Source organism: Pteropus vampyrus, unplaced genomic scaffold (assembly GCF_000151845.1).
Source record: "Pteropus vampyrus isolate Shadow unplaced genomic scaffold, Pvam_2.0 Scaffold2, whole genome shotgun sequence".
NCBI lineage: Eukaryota > Metazoa > Chordata > Mammalia > Chiroptera > Pteropodidae > Pteropus > Pteropus vampyrus.
Genome location: NW_011888783.1, coordinates 15,507,935 through 15,528,621, shown reverse-complemented (window position 1 = coordinate 15,528,621; position 20,687 = coordinate 15,507,935). Strand labels below are relative to the sequence as shown.

General features: G+C 35.8%; 1 protein-coding gene across 3 annotated transcripts in view; it reads right to left on the bottom strand.

Moving 5' to 3' along the window:
• The window catches only part of CHN1 (chimerin 1), a 159,450-nt gene that overhangs the window by 21,450 nt on the left and 117,313 nt on the right, over window positions 1–20,687 (bottom strand). For all 3 annotated transcript variants that reach the window (XM_011357240.2, XM_023529386.1, XM_023529388.1), the window contains one exon: window positions 2,156–2,240. In XM_011357240.2, coding sequence (XP_011355542.1) covers window positions 2,156–2,240 — 85 coding nt within the window. The remainder of the gene's footprint in view (window positions 1–2,155; window positions 2,241–20,687) is intronic.

Sequence of the window (20,687 nt, the reverse complement as noted above, 5' to 3'; positions counted from 1 at the left end):
ATATCTAAGCATACCACTGTCGGTACAAATGTAATTCGCTGTCACAGAAAACAATTCATTCAAATTCAAACCTTCCACATTAAAAAAATAGGCTGACTGTTCTTATACTACACATTAATGTGGTTCAAGTCACATAGAATATATTGCTTTTAAGGACAAGATATAACAAAGTGAAAAATTTCAAGGCTTTTCTTTCAGTTTCTGCCCTTTACTCAGAAGAAGAGGTGGGAGCTATTAATGCAGGTGGCTGTGGGATGGAGTGAATCATTTTCTATCGTCCTTTCTTCATATTATTATTATTATTATAAATGTTCCAAAACATTTCTTTCAAACATGATTTGGGAATGTAGCATATTGCCAAAGATTATTCATATGTGTTGTACCTGTTCTTTAATAGCTGACTCAGAATTCTTATGTAGATGGCCTTCACTCTTTCAAAACATAAATGATGCACACCATTATTCTAGTAGAAGAAAAGCTTTTAAGTCAGTGACAGTCATAAAGTGCTTAAGAAACTGTGCAGAGTCTCAGCTGATGAAGGCTATGTCATAAAGGCAACCCAAGCTTATTGAGACCATCATTTCTTGAGCAGGTGATTTGTGCTTTGGAAAGAGTTTTCTATTTGCCTTTTAAAAAACTCCAACAGTGTAGATAGTCTTAACAATACCACTTTATCAACACTTTATGTTCCACTGTGTTCCCCTCTAGCTCAAAGGTTTAACCTCAGCTTTCCCAGTAACAGTTCCCCATCCTGACTCTGGGTAACCAGCAGCCAGAATGATAATGTTGTTTTCATTTAGTCTCTGCACAGAGACTTGCAAATGGGGCTGTCATCCCTCTAGGATGATGGAAGAGTCAGACTGGATCTGAGCTGAGACTCTCTTTGACAGACACCTCTGCACAGTTCAAAGCTGACACATGGGAAATTCTTATCTGTCCCTGTGGCAGTGAGGTCCTCAAACGAATTTGGCTACGCCTGGAACTTTATCATGCTTTGTGATACTAAAGGGATAATAACTGAAAGAATGGTGACTTGGAACAGTCACATGCAGTACATATTGCACCGTGTTATTCAATGAAAATGCAATTTAGAAATAAGAAAAAATCACACCCCAGAAGTTTCTGCACATAATGGATAATAAAAATATTCCATTAAAAATCATGCCACAAAAGAAATGTGGACTTTTACAATAATTTGACAGAATTACTAGTTACTACTTTGAAATACTTTTAGTATACATTTTTAGTGTTAAGCTTCATGCTAAAAGACATGTAAGAAGATATTTTTTAGTTTTACAATTTAAATAGCAGAAACTTCTATGACCAAACACTATACATTTAAAATTTAAGTGGTTGTTTTTAAGCTTATGCCAGAATAAAGAGTAGTTTGAATAAATGGTTCGTATTCTGTCTAGTTCCACACAAATGAATTTCACATGATGTGAATAACTACTTATTTCATAAAGCATTTCAATAAATCTCGGAATTATTTCTTTATGTGTAAATCTTAAGTTTCTAAATTTAAATCTAAAAATACCATGGTCATATTTTATAAACAAGATCTGGCATATTCAAGATTTCAAAATGTCATAAACAAAATATTAGTGATTAAGCAGTTTTTTTCCAGAATTGGGTAAACAACTTTGAAGATAAATTCACAGATTTTTAAAGTTTCAATTTGATTTCACAAAAATTTAGTAAGGACAATCCGGCTTAACAAGTTATCTTTGAAATTCAGTTTCCAAGGCAACAATCATAGGTCCCTGTATACTGCTTTTTTTTTAAAAAAAAAATCATTTTTATAAATTTAGTTCTCGTAACATCAAAGACAACAGTTAAATATAACTGCCTTACTTTTATCTCCTTTTATCAGACTTTTTGAACAAGCTGACTTCTCTTTTTCATGGACTAATACCAGATCCCTAGTCTGCTATTAAATACAAGGTTAAGGGCAGATGAAATATCAATTTCCAAACTGGCTGCCTGAGAATCCAGCCTCTTGCACGTGTGAACCAGAAGTAATGAATCCAAACCCCAAACGTTAAGAGCAAACCAGAATCCAGCTCATTGTTTGTGCATAACAGCAAATCTCTTTATACTTTACTCCTTATAACTTTATAGCTTACTCAATGAAGTGAAAAGGAAGAGCTCTTACCTGCACATTTCACTCCCTGAGCAATGAGACCCCACATGAAGTTGGCACAGTACTCACACCAGTGCGGCCCTCTGAATGTATGGACCTGAAAAAAAGAGTAGTGACAAAGTGACCAGAAGGGAAATATGAGCGAGGAAACTGTTTCCTGTCAAAGCACTAATATACAAGCCACACTACATACTGAAGAGGCACAATATGACTACGTTTGGTAAAACCTTGGGTGAGAGGGACTGACAAGCAGTTAAAAATTCTATCAGTTTGATTTCCTCTTTGTTTAGAAATGGTGATAAATCAAACTAATATTCTGCATTTACTTTTGAAAAAAATTTCTACAGTGTAGTTTTCCAACTGTTCTCCAGCAGTTAAGCAGCCTCATCTATGTGTTATGCAAATATTGGTGTTTTCTGAGCTCTGTGGCATGAAGAAGGATAAGGAGCAATGCAGAGTATGTCTGGGTTCTGTAAAGGATTTTGCCAGATGATCCACCTTCTGTCCTCTGTAACCACAGTTAGGGCCACAGATGTTGAAGGTGATAGTGACCGGTCACAACTAAATCATCAAAAAGGGCCAATTTCTGTTCCAAACTATTTGATACTTATTATGTCAAGCAAAGAGAATGAATATATTTTAGAAACTGCAGAAACTACGGTTAGTCAGAAACCCTGTTTTATCATAGTAATTATTCATTAATCATTCTTGTCCATAAAGGTTTTACTGCATTTGATTCCTTTATCCCTAAGAAAGGAATCCCCAAAGAAGAAAGGATTCAAATGCTAAGATACCCATAGACTTTTATGTATAGGACAGAGAAAGCATTCTAGCTGAATTCAGATAAAAAAATATTGGTAGATACCATTTGCAATGACATGGATGGACCTAGAGGTTATTATGCTGAGTGAAATAAGTCAGACAGATAAAGATAGATACTATATGATTTCACTTATATGCGGTATCTAAGGAACAAAAAGAGCAAACTAATCAAAAAACAGACTCACAAATATAGTGGACAATTTGGTGATGGATGGGGGCGGGGTTGGGAGGCTGGGAGAAGTGGGTGAAGGGTTAAAGAAGCATAAATTAGTAGTTGATAGTTGGGCACAGGTAGCATGAAAGAGGGAATGTAGTTAGCATTAGTATGATGGCTAAGTGGAGGGCCAGGGGAGGGAGGGAGCAATTGGGGGGATCGTTTTATGGACATTATAGATGTCTAACTAATGTACTATATACTTGAAACTAATTTAAATAAAAAATTTATTAAAAACAAAACAAAACAATATTGGTAGAATAGAGAAGTAATGAATCCAAACCCCAAACGTTAAAGAATTAAAAAAAATGAATATTATCACTAATACTTTAGGATTTCTGAGCAAATACTTGCTAAAAATGCACTTAAGAAATAAATGAAAAGGGAGAGAGAACAAGGAAGCCACTGAGCTATATCAAATTATATTTACTTGAGATAATTTATATACATATATATGATTCCTCCTGCAGAAAAACAGTATGACAGAGAGTGAATATTCAGAGTGGTGACAATTTGATTCAACATAAAAATCTGCCAAAACAGCTATTGCAAATAATAAAATTCATAACTAAGATTGTCATTTTTACTATTTATGAATTGAATAGGTCTTAGAAACCAAGTAAATTATATATATATATATATATATATATATATATATATATGTACATATATATATATAAAACTTCTTCAAACTTTATATAACTCTATGTAGTTATATATATAAAACTTCTTGGAACTTAAGATGCTACTGAACATAAGACTTATACTAAATGTAAGACACATATATTCTGTTTAGAAAAACCACGCCAATTAAATTATGACAGGCCATGAAGGATATGTCTGAGTTCTATAAATGCCATTGATTATAAGATAAATGCCAAATTGAGAGATGTTGAAAAAAGAGTACATATCAGAATCAATGAAATATGATATTTCAGAATTCAAACTACTACTACTGGCATATAAGGCTGCAACCGATAACCTGGGTTCATTCTGAGTAGGTATGTGCTTGTGACTCTGGTTGTTGCCAAGAGAGCTTGAATACAAAATGTCATGTTGATTTTAAAAAGGCCATAATCCTTTCTATGTCTTTTATGGAAAAGCACCAGGAATGTAGACACAGTTGCTTCTGGATTGTTAATGATGGTCAGAGCCTGTAAACTGAAAGCATTTCCTGGAGTTCCTGAAGCAGAGACCAAGTTCAACATTCAGATAGTCTATGATGTCTTTGTGTTTGTCTGTGTTCCTCTGAGTGAATATAACTGGATAAAGTATGCAATCTTGCTTTACTCTGAGAAGAATGAGTGAAATAGACAGCACTGACTCATAAAAGTAGAATCAAAAAAAACAGCTATAGAATTGTGAAGTTATTTTGAAGGAAAATCTTTGGGATACCAACTGGCTTCGAGGTTGCCAGGTCTTAGGATAGTCTACTATCACTTAATTTGGTAAGGTTAATAAAAATAGACTAGAAGTGTGGACAAAGTCCCAGTTTTGTACCTGCCAGTTATCTCATGATAAAGGGTCTTAAAGATACATTGGGAGCAAAAAACAGAGCAGATGGTGTAAAAGTACTTTAAAAAGGGTTCTTGCAAACAGTACCGAGTACTGAGATGTTATGATAGAACTAATTCTCTTCCTTACCTTTACTGAGCAGTAGTAAATGTAGCATTTTGAACATATTGAGACAGTTCTTCGTATTACATATACTGCTTAAGAAAGGGTTTAACTGTCCACACAGGACCAATGTTCTCTAAAGGGTCACACAATTATCTCAGAAGGCAATCTTTAGGAAATTGTTACTTACATATTTCCTTCTTAGACAGCTTTAAATAAAGGCATCCTGAGCCATTTGGGGCTGGTTATGTTGTTGCTTTTAATTTTGCTTTTTAAAATCACTTGGAAAGTTGCTTATATAACTCTCCAGCAAACTGTTCTAGAAATGGGCACTGAAGAAGCAGAAGCTTACTAAGCTTCTGTTTGTATAATAGGGTTTATCTGGATTCCCATTTGGATTTTATATCTAAAATTCACATTTCTTAGGTTTTGTTTTGTGACCTCTATGGCCCCATGACACTGGATTGCATTTTTAAAAACTGAGTATTGTAGTCTGTCTTTTTTATTCCCCTAGAGGTCATCAAAACAGACTTCATTCATTAATCACTTTTATTCATTCATAAAGATTTACTGATAACATATACAAAGATACACAGGATATTGGCTCAAAGAATTTATTGTAGGTTTCTCCCATTAAATATACCGTGAAAGTGCTCTACTGAAAATGTCTGCAAAGTGTGAGAGAAGATGGGGAGGGGCACTGCTCGGGCTTATGATGCAACCCAAGAGCCGAGTCTTCACGGACGGACAGTATGGCCAGCCAGGTGACCCGTGGGGCAGAATGGGAGTGTGTGCGTTGGAGCAGCTGCTTTAGGAAAGGCTGTTAAAAGGAAGTCAAAGGCACACTGCATGAGCGAACAATGAGACGTTTAGAGAATTCCAAGGAAGGGTGGAGGTGGGAATGACTGGCATGGCAGGAGATAAGAGGCAGACAGGGCTTTTTCTATGCCTACAAATTTATACTTTGCATAATGAACAATGCAGGACCACTGAAGATTTTGAAGGAGAGTGACACAGTCAAAGAGGCAAGGCTGGAGGAAGACGGACTAGGTAGGATGCTATGACCATGGTATAGGTAATAAATGATGTGGATCTGAACTTAGCAGTGGCGGTTGATATAAAGGGATAGCGTTATTTAAGAGGCAGAATCAGCAAGGCTTGGTAACTGATCGGTGGTGGAGGAGAGGGGAGGAACCTGGGCTAACTGTTAGGATATGGGGCCTGGTCACTGGGGAAGCACGGCATTAACGGAGAGAACGAAAGTAGAGGAGCAGGTCTGGAAGTGAGGTGGACACAACAAACCGAAGGGAAAGGAATGGCTGATTGACAATGTCAGGGAAAAAGGTGACTCACAGAGTAAGGTTCCTGAAGGCTTCCAATGGAAATGGCATCCAGGGCAGAGGGGTAAGCTTTAAATAAGAGGAAATTACCTTCCCTCACCTGGAGCTGGAAAAAGAATAAGGGGGAGAGGATGGCTGTACAGGAGTGGTGGGGACCTGGAGGCCAGAAAGCATAGGAAATTCAGTCTGTAGTTTGTGCATTAGGGCCTAAGTTCAGTTTCTAAGCAAATGAGTTTAGGGAAAGTGGGAAATAGGAATTGGAACTGACCAGAAATTCAGAGAAGGGCTGCTGGACTTGAAAGCAAGTTTCTTTTCTGAATGACTCTCAACTCATACTACAACAGTGTCAAGTGTATTAAAGAAAAAGTGACATACACTTTCTAAAAGGGGATAGTGCTAAATTTGAGCTTTATCTAAGCATTTTATTTTGTATGCAGTTTTATATAATTAGTGATTTTTAAATCACATATTTTACCAATTCAGAAAAAGATATCTTAAAAAAAAAAAAGCAACTGGACAAATTACACAACGCAGAGTAGCTTTTCAGTTATACTGCTGTCTAGCTCAATGGAAACAGGATGCTGTCTCTGCAGACAGAGCTCTAGGGCACAGACACCTGCAGCCAATTCTGTTTACTACACATGGTTGTATTTTGATTACCTGTCTTAAAATGATAAAATCAGAATGTAATGGGTAATCAATATATAATAATTAAAAGGTTAAAGGTTTTACCTTGGGGATTCTTTCTGCTTAGGAGGATGCTGAGAAAAATTAGATGGCATCTGAGAGAAAGGTCTGGAGTGGCTCTCAAGGGGTCCAAAGGCTGGAGTCGAAGCCCTAGATTATAAGAGACAGTGACTTTTGTCTGGAATGCCCTATAACGTAGTAGACAGCTCTTAGAGATCTGTAGCTGCTCAGCATTCAGGGAATCAAAATTAATGATGTTGCTACAACTGACACAACCAACAGACACTCACTGAGCGATATTTTCCATGTATATATTTTTTTATTCTAGACGGCCCCAGATTTGTATGTTTTTAGAAGTTTGTGTCTTAGTTTTCCTCTCTCTTCTCCAAGGCTGTCCAGAAAGCTCCTTCTTCCTCACTTTCTTCTCTCTTTTTCATTCACTGATTCTTGGATGTGAATGAGGAAATCTGATAAGAGAACTTTGCTAGCACTGGATGCAAAGCAAAAAGATGTGTCATCTATCTTCCTCTTGAAGGCAGTGCCTGCTGCCCCACTTTGTAAAACAAAGAAGGCACTGGTCAGAAGCAGGCTGAAAAGGACAGGAAGAGAGGGAGATGGATGGGCTACTGAGGGGCCCACCTGGCGTAGGCCAAGGGTTGTGTGTCTACTCGGCACTGACTGAGGTAAAAACTTAAGCCATTCTCAACTGGGCCTACAGTTATACTGACCACAAGCCTGGCTTCTGTAAGAAAGCCAGCACGTCTGCTTCTCATCTTGTTCCTGACATTCACATCTCCAGTTTGAATGTCAGTAAAAGAAACTGCGGAAAAGAAATGCATGCCATGGGAAGAGAAATAAAATTCAGCCTACTTTCATCATCTCTTCTAAGCTATCACACCACTTCCAGAAATAAGCATGAACGTGAACAGCCAGGGAGCCTGCTGCAAACGTAAACTAGGTTGGAGGCGACAGGAACATTAGGAGAAATGGAATTTGCTTGAGAAGGTGGGAATGACATTTCAGCTGATGCTCTTCATTGGGAAGCTCAGATGAGTAAGTTCTTCAGCATGGTACTGGGTGATGAGGGGAGAAAACAGATGATCAAAACCAAAATGACAGGAAGGTAAGGTAGTCAGGCAGCTGGGCAGGAAAGGCTTTTTTTTTTTTTTTTTCCATTTTTATCTTTAGGGCAACCAGAATGTACTCTTTCATGTAACCAATTTTAGTCTCACCAAGATGGCTTAATTTTGATCCAAAGGATTTGAAATTTAGAATTTTGGTCCTAATTTTGCCACTTCGGTTAAAATATTTCAATTTATATTATTAAGCCATGAGAAGAGAATGCATAACACTGGCTATGATCATTAGCAACAAATACTTAAAATTGTGTAGTGATTCTCTGCAATAAAAAGGTGGAGAGGGGGTACTTAAAATAGGAGTGTCTTTAGTATTGAGGCAATACATTCTTGCCTTGCTATTTAGTTAAATCTAGTCAGAACTACTAGTGGCCTTAATTATTGAGTTAGAATTTTTAACAGTGAGGTTTGGATATGCTTGAGCCACCGGCACTAACATCATGCTGGCCATGCCTATTTTTCTTGCCCTGATAGAATGGATGTTTAATGTGCCCCCAGCAGGAAAGGCAGAAGAAATGCACCAAGCACTTGCTGAAACAAGGCTATAAGCAGTGCTTGGAGCTGCTGCTGAGTGCCTGGAATAGGAGGAGCACAGCCAGTGGCCAACAGCAGCCAGAAGGGGAGCAGTTCTTTGTACGCGGAGACTGCTGGTGAAGGGGCCTTGGTGCTAACAGCTTCTACTGCCTGCTACAGATGATCGTGCAGGGGAGAGTTCACAGGGGCTCTGTGAGGCACATGCTTAACCACACGAGTAGCACAGAAGTATTTTGAAAAGGATGACAAATGACAGAAAATCAGTGACCTAATGTTTCAAGAGTGCGAAAACTTCAAAATTGAGGGAGATACCATAAAAGCCTGCTTGATGTGCATTGGTCATAGCACAAAGAAATGATGTTCCCTTAAAAGGGATAAATAACTACAGGAAAAAGCTGATAGACCATGAACATTATAGCAACACTACTCTTACATTACTAGTAAGGCAACATAATAATTTAGTTCTGCTCCCACATGAATAACATTATAAAAATGTTTTTATTGGTGTACAAAACGATACTTGAAGTAAAAATGTACAGAAAAAATATTATCAATTCCTCTCATGCAATCCATTCACCAGAATTCTATATTGGGCCTTACTAACAAAATTTAAATGTTCTATGGCTTCCTTGATAATCTACCTATCTCTTCCTGTTCCCTAATCAACCCTATCCCTGTGGGGGAGAAAAATCTCTAAAATCACAGCTAAGTTAATGTGGTGCAGACAGGTGTACTCGCTTAGAGGCACACTCAACTATATTAATGCCAGGACACAATTTCTGGTGTCAGGGTTCTATTTTAAACTGTAAGGGTGGCCCCCACACAGAGCCATCGATTTGAAACCCAGGAGTCAGGTAGTGGAAACATTAAAGTCCTCAAGGCATTCCTTTTATTTATTTAGATCACATTACAAGGAAAAGATTGTATAATGAAGTATCTAACAATAAATATAACCAGTAATTAAAAAACACTTTCCATTTCAAAATATAGGCATTTAAAGTATTAGAAAACCTATAATTTCAATGTTTAGACATTTTAAAGTTTCAGAAGCAAATCTCTTTTTTTAATTTCTTTTCACAAGAACTCTGAGAACTTTATCTCTAAACAGAATCATGGGTAAAGTTTTAAAATGTCAAATGCCACTTCTACCTTGAAAGTTTAATTTCATCACTTGGATGAATAAGTTTGCATTCAAATATGAGTAGTAAAATATCAACACAGTGAATCGATACTTCAGCAAATTTACAAAATTCCAAAATAGCAATTTCCTAAAGTTATATTATGAAGGTGTAACAGGAAAATAAAAGAATCTACAGCCCACAGCTGAGTGATAGATAATCTCTAAAACAACATTATACATAGGTAAACTGAACACTGAGAGACAAAAATGCCTAAGACAAATCCACATTTTCTTATGATCTACAATTCCCTGAAGCCAAGTCTGTACTAATATTAACATTTCCACACAACCGAGTTTCAGTTTCTCTTTGGCTTGGTTTTAAATCTGTCATCTAAAGATGTTTACTACCTTCAAACAATATTATATCATTACATTATGAATGAAAAGTAGTCCCATACCAGGAAAAACGTATGACTAAAATGCACAAGAAATTATTAAACCATGTAGCTGAAACTCTTTTAAAGCTCTAGTAAAAGAGATCCAAACCTTCTGTATTGTTTTTCTTCTATTTCATTGATTGCTGCCTTAATATTTCTTTCCTTCTGTTGTTTGCTTTAAGTGGGTCTTTTTCTAGTTTCTTAAGGTAGAGGTTTCGCTCACTGATTTAAGATTTTGTTTTTCTTTCCTAAAGCATTTAAAGATAAAGATTTCACTATACATACTACTTTTTCCACACTGCACAAATTTTGATAAATTCAGTTCAAAATGTTTTCTAATATCTCTTGATTTCTTTAATCCATGAGTTATTTAGCAATAAGTTAATTTCTAAATATGTGGGAAATTTTTCAGATATCTGTTATTGATTTTGAAATTAATTCTGTTGTGGCAAGAGAATATGCTTTGTATGATTTCAATCCTTTTACATTCACTGACACTTGTTTTATGGCCTGGAATACTGTCTATCTTGGTGGATATTCCAGATTCTCTTGAATAGTTTTGTATGTTCTGTTGTTGCTGGGTAGAATACTATATAAATATCGATTAAGTCAAATTAGTTGATATTGTTGGTTCAAGTCTTCTATATCCTTACTAATTTTCTATTTGTTCTATTTGTCTATTTGTTCTATCACAGAGAGCAGTCTGGAAATCTATAATTGTGGACTATTTCACTTTTCAATTATTTATGCATTTTGAACCTGTTATTAGGTGCATGTAAATTCTAAATTCTTATGTTCTCTTGATGACTTTTATCCTTTTTACTCCCAATAATATTTCTTGTCTGGAAATTACTATGTTTAATATAAATATAGCCACTCCGATTTTCTTTGAATTACTGTCTATATGGTTTACCCTATTCTTTTTGCTTCTCTGTGTGTTTCTAGTTAAAGTTGGTTTCTTATAGATAGCATATCTTGCCTTTTTATCCAATCTGACAAGCTCTGCCTTTAATGGAGTGTTTGGACCATTTCTATGTAATGTAACTAACAATATCACTGGATTTAAATCTGCCATCTTGCTTTTGTTTCCTGTATATTCCATTTGTTCTTGGTTCTTTTTCTTTTCTTGCATGCTTTTGAATCAATTGCACATATTTTATGAATCCATTTTGTCTCCACTATTAGCTTATAAGTATTTTATTTTTTAGAGTCTGTTCTAAGGTCTAGAATATAGATCTTTAACTTATCAGTCTACCTTCAAACTATACTATATCACTTCGGGTATACTGTAAAAATCTTACGATAATGTACTTTCACTCTCCTAACCCCATATTTTTTGCTATTATTGTCATATGTTACTTGAATAAACTACATAATACTATTTTTGCTTTAAAGCCATTTATCTTTTAATGGCACTAAAATGAAGGAAAAACATTTTTTATACCTTCCCATATGTTCGCCATTTCTAGCATTCTTTATTTTTTTATATAAATCTACATTTCCATCTGACATTACTTCTGTCTGAAGAACTTCCTTTGATATTCTAGTAGTATAGGTATCCTGGCGATAAATTTACTCAGCTTTTCTTTGTATTAAAAAACAAATATTTTTATTTTGTCTTCATATTTGAAATATATTTTTGCTGGATATGGAATTCTAGGTTAATAGTCGTTGTTGAGTACTTTGAAGATATTATTCCATTGTCTTCCATAGTTTTTTGTAAGAATTTTACTGTCATTCTTTATTCATCTGTATGTAATAGGTTTTCTCCTCCCCTCACTTTTTAAAAAACTTTGTAAGATATGTAAGAGTACTGGTGACAAAGGAAAATAATTTGTTTCTTCTGTTGACATGTTTTTCCTACACTAAAGTAATTTTTAATTAAAGATGTTAATAAAGAAAATAGTATAAAAATAATATAAAAATAATTTATCTTTTAAAAAATGCGCATTGTATTCTTGCGTGTGAATTATGTACATTTCAGATCTTACAGAGTCGTAAAACTATAAACGCATAAGAAGCTGAAATGTGAAAATAAAATGCAAAGAAACCGGACACATGCTTAATTTCTAGACACTAGAGATGTCCTCTACATTTTGTCATCATATGTGAGGAATGAACAACTTCTCAGGCTGAGGCAAAGTACCACTTTAGGAAGAAAATTGTTCTTTTCCATACCTAATTTTCTCTTTGTCTCTCTGGCTGCTCTTACAATTTTCTCTTTGGCAATGGTTTTTAGCAATTTGATTATGGTGTGCCATGGTGTTGTTTTCGTCATATTTTTTTCTATCTCATATTTTTTCACATTTGGAGTTCATTGCACTTTTTGGATCTATGGGTTTTGAGCAAATTTACAAAATTTTTGGTCATTATACAGCCACAAGTGAATACGATGTTTTGATCAATGACAAACCACATAGGCGATGGTGGTCCCATAGTATTATAAGGGATTATAAGCAAAAAGTTTAAGATATTGAAAGAAAAGGCTGGACCTGACTATAATGTCAAATTTGCTGCTAGCTCCGAGTGGTTTAAATAGATGCGGAGGCTCAGCACGCTGCCTACCTGCCTTCTGTCGGCCTGCATGCAGACATGCACACACAAGCATGCTCACAAACTCACTTCTCTTCCTGCCGTTTCTCTTTATCTCTTTCCTCCCACTCCTATTCTTCTCTCTCCCTTTCCCTTTTATTACCTCTCATCTCAAGCTTTCTTTCTCTGGGTCTCTTCTGATCTCTGCTCTCCCCTTCTCTCCTCCTTTTCTCCTTCTGACATCTATTCTCTTTCCAAAGGGACTTCCCTTCACAGTCCTCTCCTTGCCTCCCCACTTTATATTTTACATATTGCATTTTTACTGTACCTTTTCTATGTTTAGATAAGTTTAGATACACATTATGTTACAATTGCTTACAGCATTCAGTACAGTAACATACTGTACAGGTTTGTAGCCCAGGAGCAATAGGCTATACCATGTAGCCCAGGTGTGTAGTTGGCTGTACCATCTAGGTTTGTGTAAGTGCACTCTACAATGGTTGCACACCAACGAAATTACCCAGTGATGCATTTCTCAGAACGTATCCCCTTGTTAAGTGACTCACGACTGTATCTTCAAATAACTGTTCCCTGGCCCCACCCTGGCCCCATAGTGCTACTCCTTCTGACTCCAATTACAATTAAGGTAGATTGCTTGATATTGTCCCACTGGTCATCGATACTGCATTCATTAAAAAAAATTCCTTCTGTCTTTTATTTTGGATATTTTATATTTCTATGTCATCTTCACTAATCTTTTCTCTTGTGGTACCTAATATGCTGTTAATGCCAGTGTACTTTTCATTTCATATATATATACATATATATGTATATCTATTTATCTCTAGAGATTTCGTTTGGATCACTTTAAATAGCTTATATTTTTTCCTCAATGCAGCCTTTAGTCTACTGCTAATTTAGTCATGCTACTGAGATGATACTCCTTTGAGGACTTTTAAATGATGCCTCGTATTATGATGTGTTTCCAATCTAACTGGTGGGTCAAACTATTCTCAGCCCTGGGTGAATTTCAGTAATTGTTCAGTCTATTGCTTTCCGGTGGTTTCCCAATAGTTTCCTCTCATGCATGTGAAGATAAGTACTCAAAGACTCAAGACGATTCCTATACAGATCTCCAGAGCTCTTTTTGTGTATAGCTCAGTCCTCTCAGGTACTCTGTCCCAGAAATTTTAGCTCTTTTGTCTTTCTAAACTCCAATCTCTATGTCCTCAACCTGGCTTGACCACTGGGCTTTCTGTGGATTCTCCCTCCATGTGCTATGACCTTCCGGTAGTAAGCAAGAGCAATCTTAAGACTCATCTTGTTTGTGTTCCTTCTTTCAGGTACCACAGTACTGCACTACCTGTTGTTCAATGTCTGACTATTGTTTTATATACTTTTTCTGGTTTGCTCATTGCTTAAGGTGGGAGGGTACATCCATTTCCTTTATTGTGCCCGAAAGTGGAATTTCGGATGATGTTTTTGTTTCTAAAACTGATCTTTCATGTGAGCTTGAATCTTGGACTTCTCTGGGCTTCAGTTTCTACATGTGTAAAATAATACTAATGTAATCAGCAGTTCTCAATGTCTTTTATACAGGCTGAAATGCTTTAGGATTCTTTTGTCACTGTGCTATAAAAGTACATCGCCCCTAGAAAAATGTTACATTAACATTGCTGTATTTAGTAGGTTGTATATTAGGATCATATAAATGGTGATTTCATTTGTCATTCAATGCTGTAGCAGGCATTTCTTATTTTTTAGCCATACAGAACAAATGTTACATTTGGATAACAGTCCTCAATCTCAGCCCTGGGTGAATTTCAGTAATTGTTCAGTCTATTGCTTTCCGGTGGTTTCCCAATAGTTTCCTCTCATGCATGTGAAGATAAGTACTCAAAGACTCAAAGTCCTCAATGTGACTGTATGAAACTGACCATAACCCTAGCTCCAGAGAAGGGTATGTCACCTAGATCTAACGCAATAAGCACATTCAGTTCTCCTGAAACCAGAGCTACTGGTTTGAGATGGGAACATAAGAAAACTGGGTGAATGCCTGCCAGGCCCAGACACTTTGCTCAGTCTCTTTTGCAGCTAACTAGAATCTGAGAATATATAGAGCCGAAGCCTTTGCCAGCCATCTTGTCACCAGAGAGAGCCTAAAAATGAAGACAGAGCTTGGAGACGGGGTTCTGGCGGCATTTTAAGCACCTAGGTCAAAGGACACCTTCAACTAACACCAGACTTTTCCTACTACGTGAGCCAATAAATTCCCTTTTTGCCTTAGCATGGGTTGGGCTTTCTGTCTCTCGAAATGAATCTGTTCCAACAAACTGTAAATATCAGTCATGGGTTCCCAATGGACTTTTCAAAAGACACACTGAAGCAATGTCATACAATTTTGGAGTAATGAGCTATAATGGCAACCGTCAAAGGAAAACAGCATGCCTCTTAGAGATGCGCCTTCTCTTTACGAACAAAGGCACTGTCCAAGCCTGTGAGGCAGAGCCAAAAGCAGCGATTAGGGTGTGGCACATCTAAGAGGTGGGACTCCAAACAAAAGAAGGTCTACAAAAGAGAGTGTGCCTGATTTTTTAGGCCCAATTTGGGCTTATCTATTCACACAGACAACCAAAACACAATCTCTAATACAAAAGACTGGAGGATATCACCAATATGACGAATCTTCTGGTTCCCATGACGTAAAAACTGATATATTCTTTTTTAAAAATTTTTACATCTGGATAACACTTTAAAAAACACACCCAAGTTCTATTTTTGCTCCTTAAAGAATATAAAAATATAGAAAATAAGCAGTCGACGATGTTCTTCAGAAGGCTAACACCGCTGGGCTGTTTCCCCATTCTTTTCTAGCTTTTCTATTTTGCAATCAGAGTATCTTAATATAATTTAAGAAGAGTAAACTTGGGGGAAAAAAAAAAAACACTACTCGTGTTTTTGGTGTTTATTAGGAAAATAATTTGTAGTGGTTTTCCAGGTACCAGCATTACTGTGGTAAATATTTAAGAAGGAAAAATCAGTATTTCCATGTATTCTCTTCACTTAAAAAAAAAAATCTTTCTTAGATCTATATTCCACTTTCTTTGGTATATATGCATGTCTCTTCTCTCTGCCCTCTGGGCTCTTTGAAGAAGGCAAAGATATTTTTGTGTCATGTACTATTATATATGAATAATGACTGCTGACTACTGATAAGTGTACTGAGATAATAGGGGACTTGACAATATAGACAATAACTGAGGCAGGATGTTATGATGTGTACATATTCTTTAGGCACATGCTTAGACTACCTTCTTAAAGCCACAGTAGGGCTCACTCCTAAGTAAGACCCTTTGTTCTCTGAGGAATATTTGACACAGTGGATCATGAAGACTGCCAAAAAGTATGACAGTATAATTTGTCGAAGGAGGTTTTGAAAAACAGAGATGTGAAATATTACATATGTATCTCTCCCAATTTACAGAATAAACAGAATAGAATTAAGACTCAATCCTCAGTTAAATCTGGAAGGGGAGAATGGATGCATGATACAAGTGACTATGAAAGTTGCCTTTAAAGTAACAACATGTCTCAAACGTGGAAAACACCAGTCCTTGAAGATTAGATCATTGTGTAGACACAAAGTATTAAGAGAGAAGAATTTTGGAAGAGGTGACTTTAAATTGTGTATTCTTCCTATGGGTTTACATTCTTAACTTGTTATTTTGCTGGGAATCACATGCCAGGCTGATTCTCTACTTTGGGATAAATTTTAGAGATACCAAATTTTCTAAAACATTGTCAAGGAAGATGAGCATACATGCTGGAAAGAATGAATGCCACCTTCAATGTACTTGTCTGCCAGAGGGTCTCAAATTAGGATATTGGTTGGGGATAAGAATAAGTTCTGGTGAGAGTCAGGCTCCTTCTTAAAGTGTTTAAAAATGGCAACCCTACATCTAAATTTCAAAGGCTGGCGTGAGGTTTTTGTTTTTGTTTTTTAATTACATAAAAGAAATAGTACACTTAATATGTCTCACTATCAGCCTCCTAGTGAGAAAGACAAACTTGCAAATCTCCTGCCAAATTTACTATTTTTTAAAATTTCATAAAAGAAATAGAACACCTAATAATTTCCACTAACAGTAAGAAAGACAAACCCCTCTCCAAATTTTAAAGCAACAAAAGTAAAATCAGATATTCAGGACTACATGTAATGATAAATTTGCACAGCAAAGGAAATAATTAAAGAGTTAAAAGGCAACCTATTGCTGGATCACAAGTTAGTTTTTTTAATTTTTTGAGAAATCTCCATACTGTTTTCCATAATTATTATATCAATTTACATTTGTACCAGCAGTATACAAGAGTTCCCTTTTCTCCACGTCCTCATCAACACTCACTGGTTATCTTCTGTTTTTATGACAACAGCCACTCTCTAACAGGTGTGATGTGATGTCTCACTGTTTTGGTTTGCATTTCGCTGATGATGAGTGATATTGAACACCTTTTCATATATCTGTTGGCCATGTGTGTCATCTTATTTGGAGAAATAAATGTCTATTTGGGTTCTTTGCCCATTTTAAAATTGGATTATTTGCTTCTTCGCTATTAAGTTGTATGATATATACATATATATTTTGGACATTAACCCCTTATCAGGTTTGCAAACATTTTCTCCTATTCTACAGGTTGCCTTTTTACTGTTGATTGTGTAGAAGCCTTTTAGTTTGATGCAATTCCACCTGTCTGCTTTTGCTTTTGTTGCCCGTAAGGCTTTTGGTGTCATATCCAAAAACCCACTGATCAGACCAATGTCAAGAAGCTTTCCTCCTATGTTTTCATCTACTTGGTTTTGATTTCAGGGCTTATATTTAAGTCTTTAATCTGTTTTTGAGTTGATTTTTGTGTATGTTGCAAGACGGGGGACCAATTTCAATTTCCTGCATATAGATATTGAATTTTCTCAACATTTATTGAGGAGACTATCCTTACTCCATTTAATGTTCTTAGCACCCTTGTTGAAGATTAGCTGATGGTACTTTCTATTCTGTTCTGTTGGTCTACATGTCTGTTTTATGCCAGTACCATGCTGTTTTGATTACTAGAGCTTTGTAACATATTGAAATCAGGAAGTATGAAGCTTCCAGATTTGTCTTGCTTAAGGTTGCTTTGGCTATTGGGGGTCTTTGTGGTTCTCAATGAATTTTAGGATTGCCTTTTCTATTTCTGTAAAGAACATCTTTGGGTTTTGATAAGAATCACATTGAATTTGTAGATTATTTTGGGTAGAATGAACATTTTAGCAATACTAATTCTTCCAATCCATAATATCATGGGTTTCTCTTAAGTCAAGTATAGCATTATAAGTTCTCTAGCCCCATAAAATGGCTGTGAAGTATAAGCAACTATGTGCTAACCAACAAGAACCTTGTGAATGTTTATTTTTCGATTATTAATGGTAGGCAGTAACCTTCCCTATGACCTTAATGATTTAGATTTGCACTCAAGGGGTCATAACCAGTTCCCCAGCCAGAATTACAAACCATAAGAAGGACAGACAGGAGCTGAGATAGAGAAGGCCATAAAGCTCTTAGGTACTGTATGGAGGTCTGGATGGCAGTGCATGATGAGTCTGTGGTCTTCATCACCACCAGTAGGAGCAGAAATAAAAAGCAGTTTATTATTTTTGGTTTCCACAGCATCTGATAAGTACCAGACAGCAACAGGAACACAATGCCTTTAGGATTTTACAGATGATCTCGTCCAATCTCCTACTTTCTCTCCATTAGCCCTCTACAAGTCTGAATGCTCTAGGCAGAAATAATCCCTGCTATGCATTCATCTTTATTTTTATCTTCTCTTGCAAATGACCTATATTAAGAATCAGGAATTGTGTGTGTGTGTGTGTGTGTGTGTGTATGTGTGTGTATACACATACATATATATGTACAATAAAATTCAATTTGATCTATTTGGAGAAAAACATTGTTCTTTTACAATGTTTATTCTGGACACTCCATGTTCATAGAAGAAGTGATGATGAGTGACACTGCCGAGGCTTAATCATGAGACATTCCAGGCTGCCTTTTCCATTTTGTCATATTTAACTTATTTTACTATTAATTCAAAACAATATTTAAATTTCTAAGCACTTAAAATGTGAACACATACTCCCATCAAATATAACATGGTATTTGAGGTTTTATTTCATGTTAAAAACTCACATGAATTTGATTTTAAAAATCTATTTATAACAATATAGGTCTTAAGAAGAATCTATTTTTGTGTTAAAATTTCCTGCTGCCATTAGAAGTGGTTTCAAAATAACTACCACCACCATTACCGCAATAAAGGTCTTCATGTCTTACTGTGTACTCATTTATTAGTCATTCGACAGATACTTCTTGAGCATCTATAAGGCATTTCACTAGATGTGGGGATGAGGGACGGAAAAACAGAGAGAGAAAAGCAGGGGAGGTAGTAGGCACAATCCTTGAATATGACATTTTGCTGACAGTATGACTAGTTTTTTAAAAAATATTTCATATCTGTTTTGATTTTTTTTAAAAAATCAATGTTAAAAAATTTGTCCGTATACAGGCCTTAATAAAGTTTTAAAAATGGAAAACAGGATCATATTAACAAATCAATTGCTTCTCAACAGAGAATTTTAGAGCTGTAAGAGAACTTATAGATCACGAGTTTAACTCTATATTTCATACTACATTTATTTTTATTTGTTGCTTCATTTTGTAGTCTCAGATGTAAATCAATTGAAGACCACAGGGCTTGGCTTTGCCTGTGTCCTTTGAAAGAAAGAACACTTTCAGCAGGAATGCTGGCTATTCCTACTCTACAGTTATTCAAACAGCAGAATGTCTGGTTTGTTGGCCAGGACTGATGGGTTCACTATTATTGCTTTATCCCAGGTCTTGAATCAATCATTTTACTAAATATTACAAGGCTCATATTATAGTGTTATTTTAATTGCAGTATCAATTCACATTTTGGGATTCATTGCTTACATATTATCTTGGCAACTTAAATCTATTAATATATATATCTTTCATTTATATACAGAATGCAAGTATCTGAAACTCTGAAATCAACCAGTCACCACTTCAAGACTATCTTGAAAAAGAACTAAACTCATATTTTAAAGTATCTACTCACTATAATTCTTAATGTTTTCTATTTAATTTGCCTAAATTGCCAGGTTTCTGTTGTTACTATATGTAATCCTGACTTTATTTTACAGACCTATCTGAATTAAATATACCAAATGAAACACTGAATAATTTGGAGGGAGTGAAAGAAATACAGAGGATTTCACTGTATTCTGTGGTGCATAAAAATGCAACTGCTCTTATATAACATCTAACTCTGCCTAGGAGCTAAGAAAGAAACAAGAGCTTTCTTTAGCCCCACAATCATGCCAGGTTTTTTCAACTGCATCATGACCTCTACAGCTGGGCAAAAAAAATAGTCTTGGAATGAACTCAGAAAAAAAATATATCCATTTAGGGGTAATTTGTAATAACAAAAATAGTGGCTACCATGTACCTACACATACCAGGAACTCAATTTTTCTGATGCAGAACCCAAGGTTCGGAGAGAAAAAGCAATCTCTCGAAGGTCATACAAATAATAACTAAGGCCCAGCCCTTGCCTTCAGGAGCTTGCTTATCATTCTATCCAGAGAGCCTCAGAAATGTGATGCAGTCACTACTGGTGGGGTGCCTGCGTCTTATTTTAATGTCAAGAGGATTTTTTCTTTAAAGTCTGCTCAAGAAATTAGCTTGCTCTCTCTCATGTTAGAAAGAAGGCAGGATATTTAGGAGACAGTTAAAATTATTTTTCGCTCTAAGTTATGTTGACAACTCATAGGGTAATTGTGTTTAAAAAAATGTGGTACATTTTTAAAATGATGACCTTCCAAGAGACAACGATCTTTTTTTATGATTGATTATTTATCAAATTGTTATAAGTAATAATAGAAAAGACCATGTTACATAACACAGAAAAATGGGAAGTCTTCCTGTTTTGTTTTTTTCCCCCCTTTCTAACAAAAAACCCAAAAACCTTTAAAACACAAACACCTG